Below are 25,533 nucleotides of genomic sequence, written 5' to 3' on the forward strand. Positions count from 1 at the left end.
CCTTCAAGAGGTAGTGTGTCATGATTTTGGCTCTAAAACCCTTTCTGATGATTTGGTGCCACCTCAGTAAGGCCAATACACAATCTCTCCACTGCAAAACACTATACACAAACTTGTGCAAAAGCACACTCATAACCTTACCAAACCATAACAGTACTAATTCCAAGGACAGGACAAGCTACAACCTTATGCATGGCAAGGCAGCACTGTAATTACACCGGGCTCTAAAACACCAGTGCACAACCTAATGAAACAAAAAAAAAACCAAAAAGGGCTGAAAATACTACATGCTAGCAGAATACTGCACCTTGATCACATGAAAAACACATGACACAACAGATATGAAGGCAAAATACTGAACTGGAAAGTTACCTCAAGAAGTCAGACTCAGCATGCAGCAATACTAGAAAAATTGAAACTTACCATCCTCCTGTGTCCTTATGCGTCCTGTCTACCATCTGTAGCCCTGTCCCTATCCTTCAGTATCCTGATCCAGCTCTTAAATTCAACAGTTTCTCCTCCATCCACATCCAGCATTTCTCCTCACTCCCCTGCATCCATGTGCATATACTTCCCTTCCCTCCATCCATGTCCAGCACCTTCCTTCTTTCTCTCCTACCCTTCCATCCAGTGTCATCCCTCTTTCTTTCTCTCTCCATCCTTCCACCCATTATCCTCTCCCAATCCTTCCGTCCATTGTCTTCCTCTATCTCCCCTTCCTTCTAGACAGTTCTCTCTTGACCCTTTTCCATTCAACATGTCCTCTCTCACCCCATCCTTCCAGTGTCTTTCCTCTTTCCCTCCCTACCAGCGTCTTCCCTCATTCTGCCCCCTCCTTCCAGCATTTTTCCTCTTTCTCCCTCCTTTCATCCAGCCAGCATTTCTCAGTCTGACAGCTAGGGTCTCCCCCAGTTTCTCCCCAGCAGCTTCTCTCTCTCTCTCCTGCCCATGTCCCCTCTTTCTCTCCCCATCTCTCTCTGGCTCTCCCCTGCTCTTTTCCATGTCCCTGGCTCTCCCCTGCTCCTTTCCATGGCCCCTCTTTCTCTCCCCATCTCTTCTGGCTCTCCCCTGCTTTTTTCCATGTCCCTGGCTCTCCCCTGCTCCTTTCCATGGCCCCTCTTTCTCTCCCCATCTCTTTCTGGCTCTCCACTGCTCTTGTCCATGCCCCCTGGCTCTCCTCTGCTCTCCCTCTCTCTCCTCCTACCGTTTCCAGCCAGTGGCCATGTTCTCTTCTCTCCCTCCGGCCCGGGCCTCTTTGCTGTAGCGCTGACAGAAGAAGAAAAAGAAGCGCGGGGCCGCAGCAGCCTTCAGACATGCGTTGTCGGCTGTGCCGGTCCTCTGCCCCCGGAACGGGAAATTGACGTCACGGGGCAGAGACCGGCAGAGCTGACAGCGCATGTCTGAATGCTGCTGCGGCCCCGCATCTTTTTCTTCTTATGTTATGCTGGCTATGGAGAGTAGCGACGGCAGCGGATCAGCGTAGGTCTCGTTCCTGGCTGCCGCTGCGCTGCGCTGCTCAACAGAAGCGCAGCAGAAGATTTCGTCCAGAGTGTTGTCTCCGGCTGCATTCAGAGAAGGAAGTAGGCGGGGCTGCGGGGCAGGTCAAAGCTGGGCTGGGGAGGCTTAGCCTCCCCAAGCCTCTTATACGGGGCGCCTATGTGTATCTCCTATATTGCTTGTGCTTGGATGGCTACCCTCCTCTCTTCCTTCCCGTTCACATTAATTGATTTGATTTGCTTACTTTATTTATTTTTTGTCTATTAGATTGTAAGCTCTTTGAGCAGGGACTGTCTTTCTTCTATGTTTGTGCAGCGCTGCGTACGCCTTGTAGCGCTATAGAAATGATAAATAGTAGTAGTAGTAGTCTTTGGACTGGATGGCTATCCCTTCACGTGCAGGTCATTCCTCCATGCTGTGAGGAATGTAAATACATAGATGCCTTAGATTTATAACATTGCTATCATTAATTTCCAGAAACTTAAAGAGTTCCTCTAGCCAAGAAATACTCACCATTGGTCTAAACTTTTCGAGTGAGATTTCCTTCTGTATTTTAAGGAATGGAAGTAAAAGCAATCAAAACAATTTCATTAGGGTAAACACCCTCAAGCAACATATTGCTTATAAATGCAGTAAGCCATATTAAGTTTTGAGAAGGAATTGCCTTTAAGTAAAACAATGGACAAATATCCAAAGGCCTTCCTTTCTTGGTCACCCTTCCCGGAATTTTTCCTATCATCGTAGCAGAAACAGGAGAAAATGTATTCCATAGTCTATCTGCTCTTATACCAACTATCTGGTTAATCTGTCATTCAAACAGTGCAAAATCAGCCTCTATATTATTTAATACAAGTAACTGTCTAATGTTGTTAACCATAGATTGAAAAAAAAATGAGCAAGTTGATCTGCGGAAGGCTGAGTTATTTCAGAAATATTCCTGGTTATATCAGTACTAGTTAATTCAATATACATTTTGAACAGTGTTTTTTTGGAAGCATTTTCAGAATCATGTATCTTTTCATCTTAGAACTGAACTTTTGCTTCCTTTATTGCCTTTTTATAATCCTGAATACTACTCCTCCAAGCCTGATACCAACTATACTTTCTAGTTTTTCTCTATTGTCATTCTATTACTCTTCATTTCCTTTTCAAATCCTGCAAAATTTCAATGTACCAGGGATTTTCTGATTTTTTATTCTTTAATTTTCTAAATAAAGGTACTAACCTATCTAATACTACAGATATAGCAATATTCCATACTTGAATCATCATAAGTACATAAGTATTGACACACTGGGACAGACCAAAGGTCCATGAAGCCCAGTATCCTGTTTCCAACAGTGGCTAATCCAGGTCACAAATACCTGGCAAGATCCCAGAAAAGCTCAATACGTTTTATGATGCTTATCCCAGAAATAAGAAGTGGATTTTCCCATGTCAATTTAATAATGGTCCATGGACTTTTCCTTTAGGATGCTGTCCAGACCCTTTTAAAACCCTGCTAACAGCCTTTACCACATTCTCTGGCAATGAATTCCAGAGTTTAATTACACGTTGAGTGAAGAAACATTTTCTCCGATTCGTATTAAATTTACTACTTTGTAGCTTCATCACATGCCCCCTAGTCCTAGTATTTTTGGAAAGAGTAAACAAACGATTCACGTCTACCCGTTCCACTCCACTCATTATTTTATAGACCTCTATCATATCTCCCCTCAGCCGTCTCTTCTCCAAGCTGAAGAGCCCTAGCCGCTTTAGCCTTTCCTCATAGGGAAGTTGTCCCATCCCCTTTATCATTTTCATCATCCTTCTCTGTACCTTTTCTAATTCCACTATATCTTTTTTGCGATGTGGTGACCAGAACTGAACACAATATTTCGAGGTGCGGTTCCACCATGGACCAATACAAAGGCATTATAACGTCCTCACTTTTGTTTTCCATTCCTTTCCTAATAATACCTAACATTCTATTTGCTTTCCTAGCTGCCGCAGCACACCGAGCACAGGGTTTCAACGTATCATCAACAACGATGCCGAGATCCCTTTCTAGGTCGGTGACTCCTAACGTGGAATCTTGCATTACATAGTTATAGTTTGGGTTCCTCTTTTCCACATGCATCCCTTGAGTATCTGAAGGAGTAGATTCTATAGATTGTGTTAAGGTCTCGTTCCAAATAATATCGTTATCTGGAAACCTATGAGACATAATTTCCTTTTTATTCTTCCAGCCATTCTCAATAATTACCAGATTTTCAGGAATTGTTAGATTGAAAGTAGAGAGATAATGATCAGTCCATATAACAGGTTCCCAATATATATTTCCTATCAATTACTCTAGATCATTATCTCTAGAGTAAGCTATAAAATTCAGCATATGACCTCTATTATGTGTTATATTTATATATTAGTTAGGAAGACCCTAAACCAGGAACAGAAGCATAGCTAGGTTTTGAAGTCAGGGTGAGCAGACCTTTTGTTAAATAGGCATCAGTGTGAAGCAGAAGGGCTGATTCAAATAGGTGCCATTTTATTCAAAATCTATTTAGAGGAGTGGCTGCTCCCCTTGCACCCCACCTATCTACAACTCTGACTAGGTATAAGCTACACCCATTATACCAAGATTTGCAAGCCTGACAAGCAGAATTGAATGGTCAACAGTATGAAATGCCCCAGAGTAGTAAAGATTGAATACCATCACTTAAAGAAGTCCTAATTCTAATTTCTAATCCCAAAATGGGAATCATGAAGTACTGAAAACTTATCCAAGAAACAAGTCAATTTGGTTCCAACAGTGGCTTCTACTATTTTTGCAAACAATGGAATCCTGGCAACTGGTCTAAAACTAGAAGGTATAGACGTATCCAATTTATTAGATTTTGGAATAAGAGTAAGCACTATTTGTCCCAGCTCTTTTGGGAATAACCCAATGCAATATAGAGTTAATCAAAATAGTCATCCAAGATATAATATAAGGAGGAGCATGATTCAACAAATATGTAGGGCATAGCCCCTACCATAGGCGTAGTTTGACTGTTTCATTTGGGGGGGCAAAGGATGGGGCGGAGCATATTAGCATATTCATTTGCATATATACATATGCAAATGATATGCTAATATGGAGGAAGGAAGGAAGGGAAAAAGAGCTGGCTTTTTTTGGGAATAACCATAATGAATATGTATGAGATATCAAGCCAGCTCTTTCTCCCTTCCTTCTTTCCTTCTTCCACTCCAGTAGTATTTCCCCACCCCTTTTCCCATACCATGCCAGTGTTGACCTTAGAAATGCATAAGCTCTATATGTAGATCCTTCAAGAGGTAGTGTGTCATGATTTAGGCTCTACACCCTTTCTGATGTTTTGGTGCCACCTCAGTAAAGCCAACACACAATCTCTCCACTGCAACACACTATACACAAACTTGTGCAAAAACACACTCATAACCTTACTAAACCATAACAGCACTAATTCCAAGGACAGGACGAGCTGCAACCTTATGCGTGAAAAGGCAGAACTGTATTTACACCAGGCTCTAAAACACCAATACACTACCTCGTGAAAAACACATGACACAACAGACATGACACAAGGAACTAGAAAGCAAAAAATATGAAGGCAAAATACTGAACTGGAAAGTTAACTCAAGAAGTCAGACTCAGCATGCAGCAATACCAGAAAAATTGAAACTTACATGCAAAATTTCACAGAAAGCTGACATATTCCAATTAATAAATTCTGAATAAAATACTTTTTTCTACCTTTGTTGTCTGATCATTTAGTTTTTCTATTCGCTTTGGTCCCAGTGTCTTCTGTTTTATGCAGTGTCTTCTTTCCATTTGATATTCCATTTAATAGATTCAAAATAAAATACTTTTTTGTACCTTTGTTGTCTGGACATTTTACTGTTCAATCATGCTGGTTCCAGTTTCCTCTTTTCCTGTCTTTCTGCTAATTCTCCTTCAACTGCTTGCTGTCCATTTGTCTTTTCTCTTCTCTCCTGTCTTATTCCATTCCTTCACTACACCTACCTTTGACACATTATTCTTTTTTAGCTCTTTCCTCTCTGATCACTTAAATTTCACCCTCGTCCTCATCCTCCTCCTTTTAGTTTTCAGCTATCAAATTCCATTTCTTTCTCTCACCCACTAGCTGCCCCATTCCTCTTCTCTGTCCTTCCTCCAACCTTTCATTTCCTTTCATCTTTAATCAAGTCTCCCTTACCACATTTCTGCCCCCCCCCCCCATCACTATCATCCTCTCATTTGTTTCCTTCCCACCTCCCCTTTGGCCTCTCCCAAATAGTTCCACCATTTGCAGCATCTTCCTCCCTCCAACCTTCTAGCCCAGCACGCCTGCTCCCTTTCTCCCATTGTAGCCTAATATCTCCCTGTCCCTTCCACACACACACCCACACCCCAGCATCTTCCAGCCCCCACTTCCCAGTGGTCCAGCATTTCTTCCTCTCTCTCTTCCCTCCCTCCAATTGTCCAGCATTTCTCCCTCACTCCCTTCTGTCCCTGGATCCACAATCTCCCTCTTTTTCTCTTTCCCCTCTAGTGTATATCTATCCCTCCCTCTCATCCATCCCCATGTACAACCTCTCTTCCCTCTGTCTTCTCTCTCACTGCCCACATCACTCTCACTATCTCCCTTCCTTGCACCCTGGGCCCAACATCTATCTCTTTCGTTCTCTTCCTTCCCCTTTTAGCATCTCTCCCATCCCCATACAGCATCTCTCTCTGTCTCCCTCCCTCCCACTTCCATGTTCCAACATTTCCCCTTTTCTCTTGCTGTCCCTCCCTCCTCCTCCACATCCAGTATTATTTCTCCCTCTCTCTCCCCCATGCATCTCCCCCCACCAACATTCCCCACCTCTCTCGCTCACCTCTACCTAGCATTACCCCATCACCTCAACAGTGCTCCTGTGACTGTCTCTCCCTGTCTCCCTGCCACCAGCCAGCATGCTGCCTCGCTCTTCCCCGCCGGCGCTGCCTCGGTCTCTGACTCCCTGCAGCATTTTTGTCCGTCGCCGTCAGCGCTGCCATTCATTCTCACAGGCAGCCTCGTTCCCGCTCCCCTTTGCCGCGTCCTCCGGCTCTCTCTGATGCACTTCCTGTTTAACAGGAAGTGCATCAGAGAGAGCCGGTCGGAGGAGTGGACGCGGCAAAGGGGAGCGGGAACGAGGCTGCCTGTGAGAATGAATGGCAGCGCTGACGGCGACGGACAAAAATGCTGCAGGGAGTCAGAGACCGAGGCAGCGCCGGCGGGGAAAACACAATTAAGCCCCGCCAGTTCGCCGGTGCGACTCGTTTGGGGGGGCAATGCCCCCCCAATCTACACCCATGGCCCCTACGTCTTGCCCCATCCTCGGCCACCTTTAAATCTAGACTGAAAGCCCACCTCTTTAACATTGCTTTTGACTCGTAACCACTTGTAACCACTCGCCTCCACCTACCCTCCTCTCCTCCTTCCTGTACACATTAATTGATTTGATTTGCTTACTTTATTTTTTGTCTATTAGATTGTAAACTCTTTGAGCAGGAACTGTCTTTTTTCTATGTTTGTGCAGCACAGCGTACGCCTTGTAGCGCTATTGAAATGCTAAATAGTAGTAGTAGTAGTAGCAGTCCAGTATACTATGGATTTGTGAAAAATTTTCTATCAACAAAGCGATTTCCATAAAAGAAACTGTATCAAAAGTTGACCAGCACCTACCCACAAAAATGTGCTTGTTTATATCATAAGATAATATATTTCCACTTATTTTCTCAAGTGGCTGCACCATTTCCAGTTCTGCCCTGATCTTATCCACTTTAGAAGAGAAAAAATCAGAAAGTGATTGAGCATTTGGCTCTGTGGCAACAACAGCATCACTTGGTCCAGGAGGACAAATCAACTTATTAATTGTTTGAAAAAGCACTTTTGAAGACAATGGATTACACTCTATCACTGTAAATACCTTAGATTTATAACATTGCTATCATTAATTTAATTTCCAAGATTGTTTAACCCTCATCATTAAAATATAGAAAAGGCACTGACGTTAATCCCAAAGAATAAAAATAATCCTTATGATGTGATAAGGACCTTAAATTTGAGTAATGGCGAGTAGATTTTAAAACATTAGGGGGTCCTTTTACTAAGATGTGCTGAAAAATGGTCTGCGGTAGTGTAGATGCGTGTTTTGGGCACACAAAGAATCATTTTTCAGCGTACCTGCAAAAAAATGCCTTTTTAAAAATTTTTGCTGAAAATGGACACAAGGCAAAATGTAAATCTGTACATTTTACCTCAAACTGCTGTGCACGTTGTTGCACAAAGGAGCGCACCTCTGGCTTGCGCCTTAGGTAATGCACTGAGCCATGGTGCGGTAACATCTGATATCAAAAAAGAGGGCGGAGCAAGCTCCCACACCTGGGAGAGAACCAGCAGCAAGATGGCAAAGCCACTCTTTCACTCAGCACAACACAGCTCTGAAGATGTCAGTAAGATAGTCCTGTGTTAAGTGAAGCTTTTCAGGGAGTGTGGGTTTATTAGTTTCATTACCTGTGAAGAGGAATTCAATTGGCAGGCTATAAAGTTTCATAAATAAATAAACTTACCTTTGAAGGACCAACCAGAACATACCTAGAACACACCCCCTTGAAATCTCTGTGTATTTCTATCTATACATATAAGTAGCCCCTTTCCTAAAATCGCAGGGGTCGACATTCAAAATGATTTAATGAGCAAGAGGGGCTCCTGTCCAGTTAAATTGTGCTTGCTGTCCCAACCACTAATATTCAGCGGCACTTAACCAAATAGTGATGCTGAATATTAACACTGACCACTGCAGCACTATATAGTTAATTGAAGTAGACCCGGAAGTTGTCCAGGCATAACAGATATTCATCACCAGTGCCCAGGTGCACAGCTAGGCATGCTGGACCACGCACAGGGCCAGATTCAGTAAATAGTACTGACAATTATGCACTGGGAAAAATTCACGCTCAGCACCATTCTATAAAGACTGGACTTTTTGAGTTTGGATTTTTTGGGGGAACTGCTGCACTGAACATTTTGGGGATGTGAGTTATTTCTTTTGTTTTAAATATGTTTGCGTTGAGGTATAGTTGTTATCATGGATTTTATGTTTTTATGTATGTTCTTTTATGCTCCGCTCTGGATAAGGGTGGACTAGAAATAATTAATTCTCTTCTATAAAGGCACTCTGGGCTGAGCTCTCTTTATAGAATAACACTTAGCATGTAATGCAATGCCCAACTTTGAGCACGAGACTTACATCAACTGAAACCTGGTGTAAAATATGGCACTCAACTTGAGTGTGCAGCACCCAAATTCTATAATATTGCATGTAATTCTTTGGAACACCCCTGGCCTGCCCATCACCCTCCCATAGCCATGCACCCTTTGGGCTTACACACATCAATTTGGCCTTTTCATTGAAAAGTAACAAACATGTTTCTTTGATCTGAAAGCTATGAAAACAGAAAATGAACTGGGGTAACTATTACTAAGATAACCATGTTTTCAGAAAACAGATCTCATCTTAGAGCCACAGCTTCTTCTGATTTCTTTGTGACTATTTAATTTCATCTCTGTTAGACTTAACAAAACTGTCAATAGACCCCCACAAGCTAGACATGTCTTCATGATATCCACAATGAATATCCATGAGATAAATCTGCAAGCACAGAAGGCCCAGCATATGCAAATTTCTTGAATATTATGATAAGGCTTGGCACTTCAACCAAGCCTTTAATGGAAGAAGTAACTAACTTGTTAGTCTCACTCACACACACAAGGATTGACTCGGGCTGCACATACTGCAGCGGGACATGTTTATCCACTCCTACCCTAGCTGAGATAATATTTAACCATCTCTCTGACCTCACGTGCAACTTTCTTCAAATCATTCACCTTACTTTCTAATTCTTCCTACTTTCTTACTCATCTATATGTTACAACTTTGCCCTACCCTTCACTACCAATTATAATGTTCTAGTACGTATTGTGTTGTCATTGCAAGTAGTATACCAAGCCATACTTTGTATTATTGTTTGAATATTTTTACTGCTCTAATTGCCTATTGCTCATGTTTAATCTATTCTTACCTTACACCACCTTGAGTGAATTCCTTCAAAAAGATGGTAAATAAATCCTAATAAATAAATAAATAAACCCAGCTAGCTATGAAGTCCACTGGAGAGGTTTTGGAATTTCTGAATTAGTTGCATTGTGAATGTATAATCTTTTTAAAGTAATATCAATAAAGCTAGAAATTCCTCAATGATATATTAATTAGTCAAGCAAACTTAAAATCTTGCTCAGCTAAGCTGAGGAGTGAACCAGAAATAGCATCTACACGCTAGGTTACAAAGCTGGCATGTAGCTAGCTACTAACATCTTCTTCTGTCTAACAACTCTTCCAATTTCAGCAGATCACTCTTAGTAAACATTATACACTCCTCACCGTTCTCTGAATGCTGCCAGGATTATCCTTAGGTATTTTTAATCTCCCATCCCTTATCAGACTTCTTGAATCTTCTATTTAGTTCCATCCACATTCAAGTTGCTCCTATGCCAAAATTAGAGCCCTCCCCACCCCTTTCCTCTGTGCCACATCAAAACACCAAACCATAAGCCCCATCATGCACCCTAACCAAATACACATGTGAGGGTAATTCTATAACACTGCACCTGTATATAAGCATCCAGAGGGCTCATGACTGGTATCTACTTTCCATTAATGAATACTAGAGTAACCAGGCAAATACATGCTTAGCCTGAGCACTTACACCAGCTATAGAAGTGACATGTGTGGGTGCTTATATTACAGACATGCATACAGAACTTACAGGATGACGGGAAAAAAAAGTAACCCCCTAGAGTTTTTTTTACTGTTTTCTGAGCAACTGCTTGGAATTTCAATGTGCAATTTTGCAGCTTTATTTGTTGTTACTATCTCTGTCTGTGTGCCGAATGGAATGAGATTATCATTAAACACAGCAAAGTTACAGATTCTTTAGCGTCACCACCCAGCAATCTTTGAACATTCCAACAGTGTCTTTACTACTCACACTAATACAATTTTTTACTATTCACATTATTCATGAAAAGTTAGTCTAGGCGCTTCTGTTTGTATTAAGCATTTTTTATGCCTTTTTTTTGTACCATATATTTTGCAGCGGCACTACTCAAACAGTAGCGGCATCCTGAGCCGCTGAATTGATACACCTTCAAAACCGAGCACACTCCTTACTTTTAGCCAATTTGTGCCCACAGATTTAGTAGAAGAGCATTTGATTTTCCTAATAATAAGTTTATTTTATTTTATTTTTTTTTATTTTGTAAGCTAATCTTCGGCAATCAAACAGGAAGATGTGTTATTTTAAAAGACCTTTTAATTACACTCATATCAATGTATTACAGTTTACTTTGGCGTTTTGTTTTTTTATTCCACACTGTTTGTTCTTTTCCTTTTCAAGTGCAGTAACACTGTCTTACCATAAAGTAACACCTTTTCAAACTTCTATTGTTTTAACATGTTTTATTTCATTTTAGGCAATTGTTCTCAGTATTTCACTTATGTTACTCTTTATCTCTTAAGGGATAAGTCCAGTCGCTGCACATTCAATCTATCAGATGCCACATCACATTTGGTAAGTTAGTACAACAAGGCAATGCTCATTAAGCCTGACATCTTAATGTTCCATTCAGATTGTTTGTAAGATAAACGCAATCAGTTTAGACAATCCCATTACATCCTGACGTTTTCCACATGCTGATGTATGTTCATACTGTATGCTCGATACAAATCAAACACATTCATTTTATATATGCCATTATCTTTATTTATTATAGCTTTGAAAGACATTACATCTTAACTGTTTCAAAGACAAATACATTCAGCTCAGACAAATTTTAACATTCACTTTTTTTGACTAAATATAAAATTCCTGATGTGTTGACGCATGGTTATACAGTATGTTTAATATGTTTAATATATTTTACATGTATGTCTATTCTTTTTTTTAAAAGTATTTTGCATGTTACATTCACACTGTTATTTATGTTTGATGCAGACCCTTGACGCAGGCGCTGTGCACCAAAACACGGCTGTGTCGGGTCATTTATTGAAGGCTATTTTTCAAGTTAAACCATTAAAGAAATTGTGTCCCAATTTTTGAAGGCTCTTCGTGCTTCTTTTTACACCATTATTGAAAAAAAAAAAGCAGGGTACCAGCTTACTGTTAATGACTTCACAGTGAAGAAGACTTTTGTCTGGGGAGCAATGTTGGAGGCCTATCACAAGCTCCACCCAAAGCTGCAAACAATCGCTGAACTCAAGGAAGCGATGCAGATGATCTGAGACAGCCTGCCACAGGGACCGATTGACGAAGCCGCTAAGAATTTCCCAAAGCGATTGAAGGTCTGTGTTAAAGCTGGGGGTGGACACTTTGAGCATTCACAATTACTGTGAAATACTGACACATTACTCCTGCCAGAATTCTGCATCATTGCATAGCACAGAATTTACCAATCGCACAGAATTTACTTTTGTCATGCAGAGTCTTTACCAAGGTCCTTGTTCCTGCAGTGCAGTACCACAGGAATGGGGACTGCGGTAAAGGTCAGCTGGCCGCCCTCATCCCCTGAGCCTCGGTGAGTCCTTCCTGGGAAATAGTGGGCAGGAAAGAGTGGGGACTCTTTCCTGCCCTAAGAGGTACTCCCAATGAGCGCCTCTGCAGCTGCTCCCAAACTGGACCGGTGAGTGCGGGTGTAGGGGGGCTGGAAAAGGATGATCAGTATCTGTGTGTGTGTGAGGGGGGGGGGGCTACATAGCTTCTCCCCTATTATAGTAGACTTTTGTGGAAAATGATTGATTTTTCTTTCTTTGAAATTATTGGGCTCATTTTCAAAAGAGAAAAATGTCCAAAAATGGCATAAATCTGCATTTGGACGTTTTTCTTACAAAAACATCCAAATTGGTATTTTCAAAACCTATTTTTAGACGATTTTCTATGAAGTCCATCAGAAGTGCATTCAAATTACAAGAGGGCTTCTTAAGGACGTTTTTCAGTCATAATGGAACAGAACAAAGCTGTCCAAGACTAACACTCAGACATTTTGAGCTAGACCTATTTTTATAACAAATAAGGCACAAAAGGGTGCCCTAAATGACCAAATGACTCCCTCCTACCCTCCAAAATGTGATTAAAGCATTACTTGCCAGCCTCTATGCCAACCTCAGATGTTATACTCAGGTCCATTAGAAAAGCATGCAGATCCCTGAAATAGTCTAGTGGTGGGTGCAGTGCACTGCAGACAGGTGAACCCAGGCCTATACCTCTCCCACCTGTTACTTTTGTGGAGGAAACTGTAAGCCCTCCAAAACTTACCTGAAACCCCTTGTACTAACATATAGGTGCCCCCTTCACCTGTAAGGGCAATGGTAGTGGTATACAGTTTGGGGTAGTGGGATTTGGGTGGGTTTTGGGGGGTTCAGCAGACAAGATAAGGGAGCAATGGTGAGATGTGTACCTGGGTGCATATTATGAAGTCCACTGCAGTGCCTCCTATGGTGCCCTATTGCTTTCCTGGGATGTGTGGGGGACCAGTCTACTAAAAATGCTGGCTCCTCCTACATCCCAATGGCTTGATTTTGTGTGTTTTGCACTTGGACATTTTTTGTTTGAAAATGGACCAAAAAACAAAACATCCAAATCACAAAACCTTGTATTTTTGAAAACAAAAGATAGCAAGTGTTTGCTGCTTGAATATTGTTTCAAATACAATTAAATTTAAAGTTATTGGGTGTTTGGATGGGCAAAGGTTATGTACTAACACCAAAAGACCTTCAGTCTGTCACAGTATGGCAATACTTATGTTCTTAATACCAATCCCAGGTTGCGCAGAATTGCTCATCCTACCACCTGCTGGAGACTGAGAAACACTGACTGGCTACTGGCTGCACAGGATACTCAAGTGGTTATGTCAGAAGTCATTAGTTCTCTTTCTATACCTTCTAGCAGACGGGCATAAACCTAAGTGCCTGGACTGGTCTGCAGAGATAAAAAAAAGTACAGTTTTTGAAGGCTCATGCATCCTGCCACTTCCTGTTTCAGAGGGTGTGATACGTGGCAGGTCTTAAGTGAATATACTTACTCACTTAAGGTCCCTTTGCTGCACCGCATCATGGTGTTGCTCTCCACAATTATGCCACCCTAGGTGGCCCTGCATATTAATATGTATAATTACAAGTCTGTTAGAAAAATAGGAAGGAGAGAAGCCAAGAAGGGGCCTGTGAATTTAGTCTACTGGACATTACAATATACAAATTGTAAGTGAATTTATTAGTCTGACAGACTTAATTGTCCAAAAACTGTAGAGTAGGCCTGAATGTCAGCACATAGTATCCCTGGGGTAATTTTCAGAGTATAAGTATGTACATGCTTTTGCTTTTATAATTTGGCAAGTCCACAAAGCCAAAGTATGCACAAATGTTTTGCCCCTACAAGCATTTATAGAATTATTCCCATTAGGTATGGCTATCCTTCTTCAGTTGAAGGATATATTCAGCTTACAGTTCCACTGAGTTCTGCTCCTGATTATACTATCAGTCAAATGATTGTCAGCAACAATTTACACAGTGGTTGCATAAATAGGTTGAAATTAAATGCTGTTATATCAGAGATTATTTGTTTTGGGGAGGTGGAATGGACAGCATTAACTCAGAGGCCCCAGACTGATGGGGTGCCCCCCCCTAAAAATTCCATTAAGAATCTGGGAGTGCTAGTGGATTGTGAGGGTACATTCCAGCCCTAGATTGTGAAGGTCACACAGATTGTTCATTACAAGTTGACACTGGTAAAACAGCATTTCGATTGGTCATACTAGCTTTGGTTGGCAGTATTGTAGATTGCTGTAAATTATATTGGACTCCCTGTGAAGAGTCTGCAGAGGTTATAGGTTAAGCTAAACATGACAGCCAGAATGTTGTCAGGTATTCCTAGATAAGAAAGTGAGCACGGATTTCTATGATGCAATTCAATAAAGGGCACTGTCTGTTTCACACTATTTATTGAATGTCATAGAAATCCATGCCTAACTGGAGCATTTTGCCTCATTTCTGTGCCGATCATTTGGCGAGAAAGTGCAGTAAACATGTCTGAATTGAAAGCCAAAGTAGTAAATATTGCTACTCAGCTTCAATCCTGTAAGGAACAAATGCAACAATTGGAGTTTCAGTGTAGAAGGAAGATCACATCAGGCCTAGAAGGACTGCAAGCAGCTTGCAAAATTACATTGGGAGTTGGAGGAATCCAACAATTGTAGCAGGAGGAGTAATGTCCACATTCTGGGCCTTCCTGAGGGCATAAAAGGGCCCAATCTTATTACTTCCATCAAAGGTATGCTGCCAAAATTATTGGGCCTCTACTTTATATGCCCATTTGAGATTGAACACATTCACAGGATACCGAGTCGTACACAGTGAGTAGATCATGGTCCACACCCCTTTACCTTCAAGGTGCTGCGCTACCTGCAAGCATTAGAAATCCTAGCTATGGCAAAATGGAAGACTGCCTTGAATTGGCAGGGTGCAAATGTACTTATTTTACCTGATCTGGCTCCCAGTACTGAGAACCATTGAAAACAATTGTCCTCTTTGCATGTGCACGCTAAAGCACTTACGCACTATCTTGCAAAATAGCACATAGGGGTAGATTCAAGAAAGAGCGCCAAAATTAGGTGGAAAAAATATGGGCACTAAGCGCTAATTCTATAATGGCAATTGCATGTGAAACTGTCATTATAAGTACATAAGTAATGCCACACTGGGAAAAGACCAAGGGTCCATCGAGCCAATTTGTTTTAAATATACTACACTGTAGTTTCATCGCATGCCCCCTAGTCCTAGTATTTTTGGAAAGCGTGAACAGACGCTTCACATCCACCTGTTCCACTCCACTCATTATTTTATATACCTCTATCGTGTCTCCCCTCAGCTGTCTCTTCTCCAAGCTGAAAAGCCCTAGCGTTAGTCTTTCTTCATAGGGAAGCAGTCCCATCCCCGCTATCATTTTAGTCGCCTAATTCTACTATATCTTTATTGAGATGCGGCGACCAGAACTGAACACAATACTCAAGGTGCGGTTGCACCATGGAGCGATACAACGGCATTATAACATCCTCACACCTGTTTTCCATACCTTTCCTAATAATACCCAACATTCTATTCCTTTCCTAGCCGCAGCAGCACACTGAGCAGAAGGTTTCAGTGTATTATTGACGATGACGATTATAGAATAGAGTGTAAGTCGGCATGCTTTCGGCTTCCTTTAGGCACGAGAACTTATGCCATGTCAAAGGCTGGTATAAATGTTCATGCATAAAGTTGGCAGTTGCACACGTAAGTTATAGTATTCTTTGCCCCTGGAAGACATGCCCCCTATGCAGTTGCATGCTATAGAATGTAGATGCCAAGTTTATAGAATAGCGCCAAAGTGCAATATACACATAGCTAAAAATTAGTGCCAATTAAGGTCACTTAAGGAGTATTATTGGCAACTTAAGTCTAATTAGCACCTAATTTACTAATTAAGGACCCCTTTTACAAAGGCACACTAGCGTTTTTAGCATGCGCTAAGTCTAGAGTCGCCCATATATATTCCTATGGGCATCTCCAGTGTTTAGCATGTGCTAATCATTAGTACACACTAAAAATGCTAGAGCGCCTTTGTAAAAGACCCCTGTCGTTAAGTACGCAATTGGTTTTATTCTATAACTTGCATGCTCAACTTTACATGCAAGTCAGGAATTTGGGCGTGCGACTTTATAGAATCTGGGGGATAGTGTATCACCATGCATAAATGCCAAATAGGTGCCCCTTTTATACACAAGAGGTGTGTGTGACTGTTGCATGCTATTTCTAGAATTGCCTTTTAAATCATTACAATTCAGTAGCAACAAGCACAATGTGGGTCCCAATCGTATTAACCTCTTCCAGACTTTGGAATTAGCATTTTGAGCTCTTTTACAGTGACCTCTCTAAACAGGTTATTTTAGTGGAGGAGATGCTTAATGGTTAGTGCACTAGGGGAACTGAGGTTGATTCACTTGTGACGCTGGGTAAGTCACTTAGGGACCCTTTTACTAAGTGGCTTACCCAGAGGGCTTACCGCATGCCAAACAGGAACTACCACCAGGCTACCGCAGCAGCCCAGCGGTAGTTCCCACCTCCTTTGCATTCCATTTCCGGTGCTACAAAACTACTTTTGTAGCACTAGTGTTTACATGGAAGTACTCAGGCAGTGCTGCACACTGCCCGGTTACCACTAGGTTAGTGCAGGAACCCTTACTGCCACCTCAATGGATGGTGGTAAGTGCTCCCCCCCTGAAATGACCGTGCAGTAAGTGGTTCACTCACCACACAGCCATTTCTTTTCAAAAAAAGAGACAGCCTTTTACCCTCTGTAGTAAAAAGGGGCCTCAGTGCACGTCAAAAACATGCACTGATGTTAGTGCAGGCCCCCTTTTACCCCAGTTTAGTTAGTAAAGGACCCCTTAACCCTCCATTTCCCTAGGTACAAAATAAGTGCCTGTATATAATATGTAAACTGCTTTGATTGTAACCATAGAAAGGTGGTATATCAAATCCAATCTCCTTTGAAATAAGAAAAAAAAAGATGTCAATTTAAATCAGAATGTTTTAAAATTTAATTTTGAATATATTTTGAAATCTTAAATACTTGCAAATACCCATTATTCAGCAACTGAAAGAATTTTTCTTCAGAGAATAAATATGTTAAACATAAAGCAAATGACTTTCACATTTCAAAACACAGACATAGCAGGGTGTAAACCACACAGAATGGTAGCTACAATCCTAAACAAAGGTGCAGAAGAGGTAACCTGCATGTTCTGCACAAAATGGCAGGCATAACTTTAGCCACCTTGCTGGACAGACTAAGGGCCCTATTTACTAGCATTTTCGTACGCTAAATGCTAGACACACATATATTCCTATGGGTGTCTTTAGCGTTTAGTGCGTACTGTTTAGTGTGCACTAAAAATGTTAGCACACCCTAGTAAACAGGGGCCTAAGTGGACCATGCTGGTCTTTCTCTGCTGTCTGTAACTATGCTACTATCCTGCTTATTTTCGAAGGAGAAGGGCGGCCATCTTCCGACACAAATCGGGAGATGGGCACCCTTATCCTAAGGGTGGGCAAATTGGTATAATCGAAAGCCAATTTTGGCCAGCCTCAACTGCTTTCCGTCGCAGGGATGGCCAAAGTTCAAGGGGGCTTGTCGGCAGTGTACCGAAGGCAGGATGGGGGCGTGGTTAAGAGATGGCCGTCCTCGGCCGATAATGGAAAAAAGAAGGCCACCCTGACGAGCATTTGGCCAACTTTACTTGGTCCATTTTTGTTCACGACCAAGCCTTGAAAAGGTGCCCGAACTGACCAGATGACCACCGGAGGGAATCGGGGATCACCTCCCCTTACTCCCCCAGTGGTCACCAACCCCCTCCCACCCCCCCCAAAAATTTAAAAACATTTTTTGCCAGCCTCTATGCCAGCCTCAAATGTCATACCCAGCTCCATCACAGCACTATGCAGGTCCCTGGAGCAGTTTTTATTGGGTACTGCAGTGCACTTCAGGCAGGTGGACCCAGGCCCATCCCCCCTACCTGTTACACTTGTGGTGGTAAATGGGAGCCCTCCAAAACCCACCCAAAACCCACTGTACCCACATGTAGGTGCCCCCCTTTACCCTTTAAGGGCTATGGTACTGTTGTACAGTTGTGGGTAGTGGGTTTTGGGGGGGGGGGTTGGGGGGCTCAGCACCCAAGGTAAGGGAGCTATGCACCTGGGAGCAATTTCTAAAGTCCATTGCAGTGCCCCCTAGGGTGCCCGGTTGGTGTCCTGGTATGTGAGGGGGACCAGTGCACTACAAATGCTGGCTCCTCCCAAGACCAAATGGCATGGATTTGGCCGGTATTGAGATGTCTGGCTTCGGTTTCCATTAACAGCGAAAACCAAGGCCGGCCATCTCTAAGTGCGATGATCTCAACATTTAGGTCGACCATCTCTAAGGTTGACCTAAATGTTGAGATTTGGCCGGCCCCGACCGTATTATCGAAACGAAAGATGGCCGCCCATCTTGTTCAATAATACGGTTGGCTCCGCTCCTTCCTGGGGCCGTCCTCGGAGATGGGCGCCCCCGTTCGATTATGCCCTTCCATGTTACTCTGATATGTGAGTATTTACAGAATAGTGCTTAAGTGGAATTTTGGTGTTTGTGGTTCTTAAAATTTGCTTAATTGCTTTTTTTACAGTATAAATCAAAGCAATCTACATTTTAAAAAATTATGAAAAAAAAGCCCAAATTAGAATAGGAACGCCATTATATGTGTAGGAAAGATATCAATCAAAATAAGAAAAGTTCATCTTTTTTTTGTTTACAAAACAGAAAGTGCATATATGCCATTATTTTAATGAATCACATGCATAGTTTGCACGTAACTGTGTGTGCTTCATAGAATTGTTCTGATATCGTATGGAGCCACCCAAGCACAATACACCCATACACAATAGAGCGGTTGGTGTGGTCGACCTCCCTGAAATCTTGCAATTTTAGCCTAACACCCTAGCAGAACAAATTAACATCTTATTTCAACCTGGCTACCACATGTACTGGAAGAATGACTTAGACTAGCTAAAATAACAAATAAATAAAATTGAGCTGACAGTTGTGTGGGCATTAAAAAAAGATTAAGATATTCTTGGTTTAAAATTTAGGTGAAGCAAACTTTGCAAAATACGAAAAGAAACTTTGACCTATCCATTAATACCAAATCAAATCTGTATTAATGAAAGCTAAAGCTTTGCTGAGGCTCATCAGAGCCTCATAGAGTCATCGCACTGATACTGTGTAAGTATGTAAAACCACATGTATAACGTAGATTCGGAGATGGAAATATTTCAAATCAGGAAAGTGGGTAGTGTTTATAAAATAAAAGTTCTATGTCTTTTTTTTTTTTTTAAGAGGAAAGACACAACAATCCAAACTAAGCAAAAATGATCTTGGAAATAGATCCCAAAAAAGAAGAAATCAAAGAAAGCAGCAGGAAATTTGATATATTCAGCAATCTAGACTATACATATGTTTTAAATTAATTTATTGGCATTCTCAGAAAGCAAATCACAAGCTTGAATAAATGCTGTGGTTATACATGGGGAGGATCATTCAGCATAACTGTAAGCTGGTGATTAAGCTTCACTTGACATATTTTCTAGAGCCAAGAGAAAATGTGCACATATTCAGGTTTTTTTTTATTATGGTTAACGGTTATAGTCAACGAAACCTCAGTCATTTGTATAATTCATTAATTGTACCTTTAATTTCAGTGTAATTTACATATGAGAAAGAAACTTAAACTGTTCTTGTGATCCTGCCTTACAGTTTCTGGCACTTTCTTCAAGCAACAAATCATTGTGCCCTTTTTTTGAAAGTGCACAAAGCAGTTGACACAGGAATTAATGTTGCTGTTAACAGTTATCACAGTGGCTTGGCAAAAGCAAACGCGGGCGCTAGAGGCCATTAGCACCGTTCTAGCACCTGTGTTGCCTGCGTGGATGATCGCAGGGGTCTGGCACAAGCGCATCATGGAATACCACCAAGCTCATTTAAATTATATTTAAATGAACTCAGCGGTATTCTGCCTATATGATCAGAGCATTGCACTCTGATTGTATGGGCAGAATAGCGCCTTAACCCTATGCCAGCTCGGGTTAAGTGTCTCTTTCTTCCCCTCCCCCATCTATGCTAGGCAGCTTGGGCTGTCACTGTCAGCTTGAGCTGCTACGGTCAGTCCTCGGAGTCCAGTGGGGCCCTGGACCCCTCACCCCCCCAGCACATACCCCCTCTGCCAAACACAAGGCCTGAAGGTCCTCCCTCACAGCCCTGACCACAAAGCACCACCCCTCAAAAATATCATGGTGGTCCAGTGGGACCCTAAACAGTCCCCGCTAGCCCTGGTGAGGTTTGCCTTTATATGGCAAGTTTACCCCTAGTTGTGAAACCGTGAGACTAATATTAGGGGTCACTGGTGCCACTGAACCTGGTGCTGGCAAATCAGGAGCAACTTGGGATCGCTCCTGCCCAGACCCTAGTAGATGCCAGGAAAAGTGGAAGACAGGCCCTGGGGAGGGAGGGAGGGGCTTCCAATAGGAGGAGCTTCATTTTGGGAAGTTTTCATGGAAGGAGAGTTTTAATTAGGGCAAGGGAAAGGGGAGCTTCTAGGTGGGAGGGATTCAATTTGGGGGACTTTCAGGTGGGGATCAGATTTGGGATACTGCTAGGATGAGAGAACTCTGTTTTGGGGGAATGTCAGAGGAAGGCCATGCTTCTTTGGTTGGTTCCTTTCAGAGGTGCCTGGATGTAGCAGGCTGCATCTTTGTGGCTCAATGCCCCGGGATGGTAGAATAACACTGCTTGTGAGGCTGCACACAAGCAGCACTAGTTATATTCTATGGGACTGAATAAGGTGTAGTACCGAACTATCCCAGATTAGCCATGGCAACTTAAGGTGTGGTAAAAGCCCCATTTTTACAGAACCTTAATAATTACTCCCCTACTTGCCTTAGCAGGAAGTTACTGCTTGCTCTTTGCCTACAGGCTGTCAGTACAATACAAAACAAAATATAAACACCTGTGAGGGCAGAACAGTTTTTATTTCTTTTCCTGAAATTTATTTTTACTTATTTACTAATCGGACACTTTCAGACCAAAATTATTATACATATGATGTTTGCAATGCACATCTTTTTTTCTTATATTTTCAAACCAAACAAATATGCAAAGAAACGAGTTCATTGCCTACCTTTCAAAACCAATCTGGCGGAATGCTTTTTCCCATGTTGAACCTATACATGAAGGAAAAACAAACACATTTAAGTTATTCTAATTTTTCCCAGTGCTGTATTGTCATGTATGTAACATGTGTGCTCTACACTTTTTTTTTACCAACCATGCGCACCTCCTGCATGCTATACGCTTGGTCATGCTACACTGGTGTATTTTTACTAAGATGCGCTAATTGCAAAATTGGTGTGTTTTGGTTTTTTCTTTTTAGGTTTTTTTGTAGGTTTCATGTATTAACAATGCTGGCAAACCAGTGGCGTACCAAGGGGGGGGGGCGGTGGGTGCGGTCCGCCCTGGGTGCACGCTGCTGGGGGGGGGGGGGGGTGCTGCGCGCCTGTCCGCTATGTTCGTTCTGTGTTCCCTGTGCCCCGGAATAGGTTACTTCCTGTTCCGGGGCAGAGGGAGTATGGAAACGAATGAAGCCGACAGGCGCGCGGCACCCCCCCCCTCCCAGCGGCGTGCACCCGGGTGGGTTTTTTCACCAGGGGAGGGGCGCTGCACCCTGGGGGCGGGGCGCATCGGTGATCCGCCCCGGGTGTCAGCCCCACTAGGAACGCCACTGAAACAAACACGTTGATCTTGCAATTATCACATCGTTGAAAAATAAACTGGTATAGCATGCATGAAGGATTAAATTCTATACATGATAGCTAAAATATGTGCGCTAAAAAAATACGCCTAGGTGTGTTCTATAAAGTACAGATAAATTTAGGAGTACTTCATAGAATAAGCCCAAATTTCTATGCAGTTTATAGAATACACCAAGCACCCATCGGTGCCACTAAATTTAGTCATGGGCAGTTATACCAATACTTGGCATAAATGCCAACACCTGAATTATGTTCGAACCGGGTATATTCTATAACCGTGCCCATGATCTACCCATTCTACACCCATGGCCATGCTCCCTTTTCAACTATACAACTTAGAATTTATGTGCGTCATGTTATAGAAGACACTTAGACAGTTCTGCACATAAATTCTAATTAATGCCAATGTGTCAATAATTGCTTGTTAAGTGCCAACTGGCTTGTCAACAAATTAAGTTATATGCGCAAATCCAGAATATGACTGGATTTGTGCATGTAACATAAGTTGCGCTATAGAGAATCCTGGGGTATACGCAAAGGCACATTATACCAGTTCTGCACTGACCCTTTTTATGTTTCTACTGTGAGTGTAAGACCCCTGAAGCAGACGGGTGTGTCCCGTCAAAACACAGCCCCATATCAGGTCATATACATGAATGGTGCTGAATAAACTTTGTTACATCTTACTTCTGGCTGCCAAGGTTTTTGGGTCCACCCCTACTCTTTGGATTCTGTCTTGGATTATACATAGGGGTTTTTACCTTTACCTTTGAGTTTCACAATTAACACTCAAGGTCATTTCTGAGCATCAATGGTTAATATGCCAGATAATGCAATAAAGTTGGCTAGGACACATTCCACTTGGATTAACTATATGACAGTCCTCCTAAATGAGAATGCACTCAAATGAAAAGTTCTACATTTACCCCCAAATTCTATATATGGTGACTAAAGTTGCGCATGCAAATTTGACAGTGCGGCCAAATTACATGCTCAACTTGATTGTTTAACAAGCTAATCAGCACTAATTAGAATTTACAGTGGTGGAAATAAGTATTTGATCCCTTGCTGATTTTGTAAGTTTGCCCACTGACAAAGACATGAGCAGCCCATAATTGAAGGGTAGGTTATTGGTAACAGTGAGAGATAGCACATCACAAATTAAATCCGGAAAATCACATTGTGGAAAGTATATGAATTTATTTGCATTCTGCAGAGGGAAATAAGTATTTGATCCCCCACCAACCAGTAAGAGATCTGGCCCCTACAGACCAGGTAGATGCTCCAAATCAACTCGTTACCTGCATGACAGACAGCTGTCGGCAATGGTCACCTGTATGAAAGACACCTGTCCACAGACTCAGTGAATCAGTCAGACTCTAACCTCTACAAAATGGCCAAGAGCAAGGAGCTGTCTAAGGATGTCAGGGACAAGATCATACACCTGCACAAGGCTGGAATGGGCTACAAAACCATCAGTAAGACACTGGGCGAGAAGGAGACAACTGTTGGTGCCATAGTAAGAAAATGGAAGAAGTACAAAATGACTGTCAATCGACAAAGATCTGGGGCTCCACGCAAAATCTCACCTCGTGGGGTATCCTTGATCATGAGGAAGGTTAGAAATCAGCCTACAACTACAAGGGGGGAACTTGTCAATGATCTCAAGGCAGCTGGGACCACTGTCACCACGAAAACCATTGGTAACACATTACGACATAACGGATTGCAATCCTGCAGTGCCCGCAAGGTCCCCCTGCTCCGGAAGGCACATGTGACGGCCCGTCTGAAGTTTGCCAGTGAACACCTGGATGATGCCGAGAGTGATTGGGAGAAGGTGCTGTGGTCAGATGAGACAAAAATTGAGCTCTTTGGCATGAACTCAACTCGCCGTGTTTGGAGGAAGAGAAATGCTGCCTATGACCCAAAGAACACCGTCCCCACTGTCAAGCATGGAGGTGGAAATGTTATGTTTTGGGGGTGTTTCTCTGCTAAGGGCACAGGACTACTTCACCGCATCAATGGGAGAATGGATGGGGCCATGTACCGTACAATTCTGAGTGACAACCTCCTTCCCTCCGCCAGGGCCTTAAAAATGGGTCGTGGCTGGGTCTTCCAGCACGACAATGACCCAAAACATACAACCAAGGCAACAAAGGAGTGGCTCAGGAAGAAGCACATTAGGGTCATGGAGTGGCCTAGCCAGTCACCAGACCTTAATCCCATTGAAAACTTATGGAGGGAGCTGAAGCTGCGAGTTGCCAAGCGACAGCCCAGAACTCTTAATGATTTAGAGATGATCTGCAAAGAGGAGTGGACCAAAATTCCTCCTGACATGTGTGCAAACCTCATCATCAACTACAGAAGACGTCTGACCGCTGTGCTTGCCAACAAGGGTTTTGCCACCAAGTATTAGGTCTTGTTTGCCAGAGGGATTAAATACTTATTTCCCTCTGCAGAATGCAAATAAATTCATATACTTTCCACAATGTGATTTTCCGGATTTAATTTGTGATGTGCTATCTCTCACTGTTACCAATAACCTACCCTTCAATTATGGGCTGCTCATGTCTTTGTCAGTGGGCAAACTTACAAAATCAGCAAGGGATCAAATACTTATTTCCACCACTGTACATGCACAACTTTCTAAGCCTATTCTGTAATGTGGTAGGTGGAAATTCTAATGCAGTGATCTCAAAAGGGGGCATGGCCATGGGAGGAGCATAGATGGGTCATGGGTATTCCTAAAAATTGTGCACACTGGTATAGAATATGTCTGATCCACGCCTGTTAGGCACAGGCATTTATACCAGGTGTTAGTTGGTGTAAATGGTCATGCCTAATTTTGTCATAGGTCTGGGCACTGTGCGTATTCTATAAACAGCACCTAAACTTATACAATAGTGCTGTGTGGGTCTTTTTGTGCTGATGTTTTCAGTGCTGTATATAGAATCTAGTCCTTAATGCACATTGATTTTGGCAATTACCATGTGGGTACTGCAAAACCTTATAGCACATTAGTAAATAGGGGCCTCAATACAGTTTATGTAATACAGATAACACAGAGTAAAAGCAAACAGTACAAATTAAAAGGTAACAATACAAAACAAAATAAACTCTGCAAATCTCCACTCCTCCATAGAGTCTGGAGGATAAAAATGTCGTACTTTAGAGTCTCGAACTTCATTGGAAATAGAAATAAATATGAAAGGCTAAGAAATTAGTCTCACCCCTCAGAGAAAGCAAAAGCATATTCCACATTGCCAGTGTGGTTCAAAGTACTAGGTCAAAGTACTTAAAAATACATTTATATTTTAATACTTAAGTAAATGTACAGTGAAGAACACATTAAAAAGTTTACTTAAGTAGAAGTAAGAAAGTTATTGCCTAATATAATACTTTGAGTAAAAAATAAAAGTACTGCAACTATAATGAATGTAACTAATGCTAACGTTTTTATCCCAACTTTACTGCCCTACAATTCAATCTACTTTGCTTTTAATAAAACTAAAGTTTTGA

At 42.1% G+C, this 25,533-nt stretch overlaps 1 protein-coding gene across 1 annotated transcript in view; it reads right to left on the reverse strand.

Annotated features, from left to right (window-relative positions):
* Window positions 1–25,533, reverse strand: part of PIEZO2 (piezo type mechanosensitive ion channel component 2) — a 556,315-nt gene that overhangs the window by 463,885 nt on the left and 66,897 nt on the right. The window contains exon 3 of the mRNA XM_030186524.1: window positions 21,384–21,426. Coding sequence (XP_030042384.1) covers window positions 21,384–21,426 — 43 coding nt within the window. The remainder of the gene's footprint in view (window positions 1–21,383; window positions 21,427–25,533) is intronic.

Source organism: Microcaecilia unicolor, chromosome 1, assembly GCF_901765095.1.
Source record: "Microcaecilia unicolor chromosome 1, aMicUni1.1, whole genome shotgun sequence".
NCBI classification, from domain to species: Eukaryota; Metazoa; Chordata; class Amphibia; order Gymnophiona; family Siphonopidae; genus Microcaecilia; species Microcaecilia unicolor.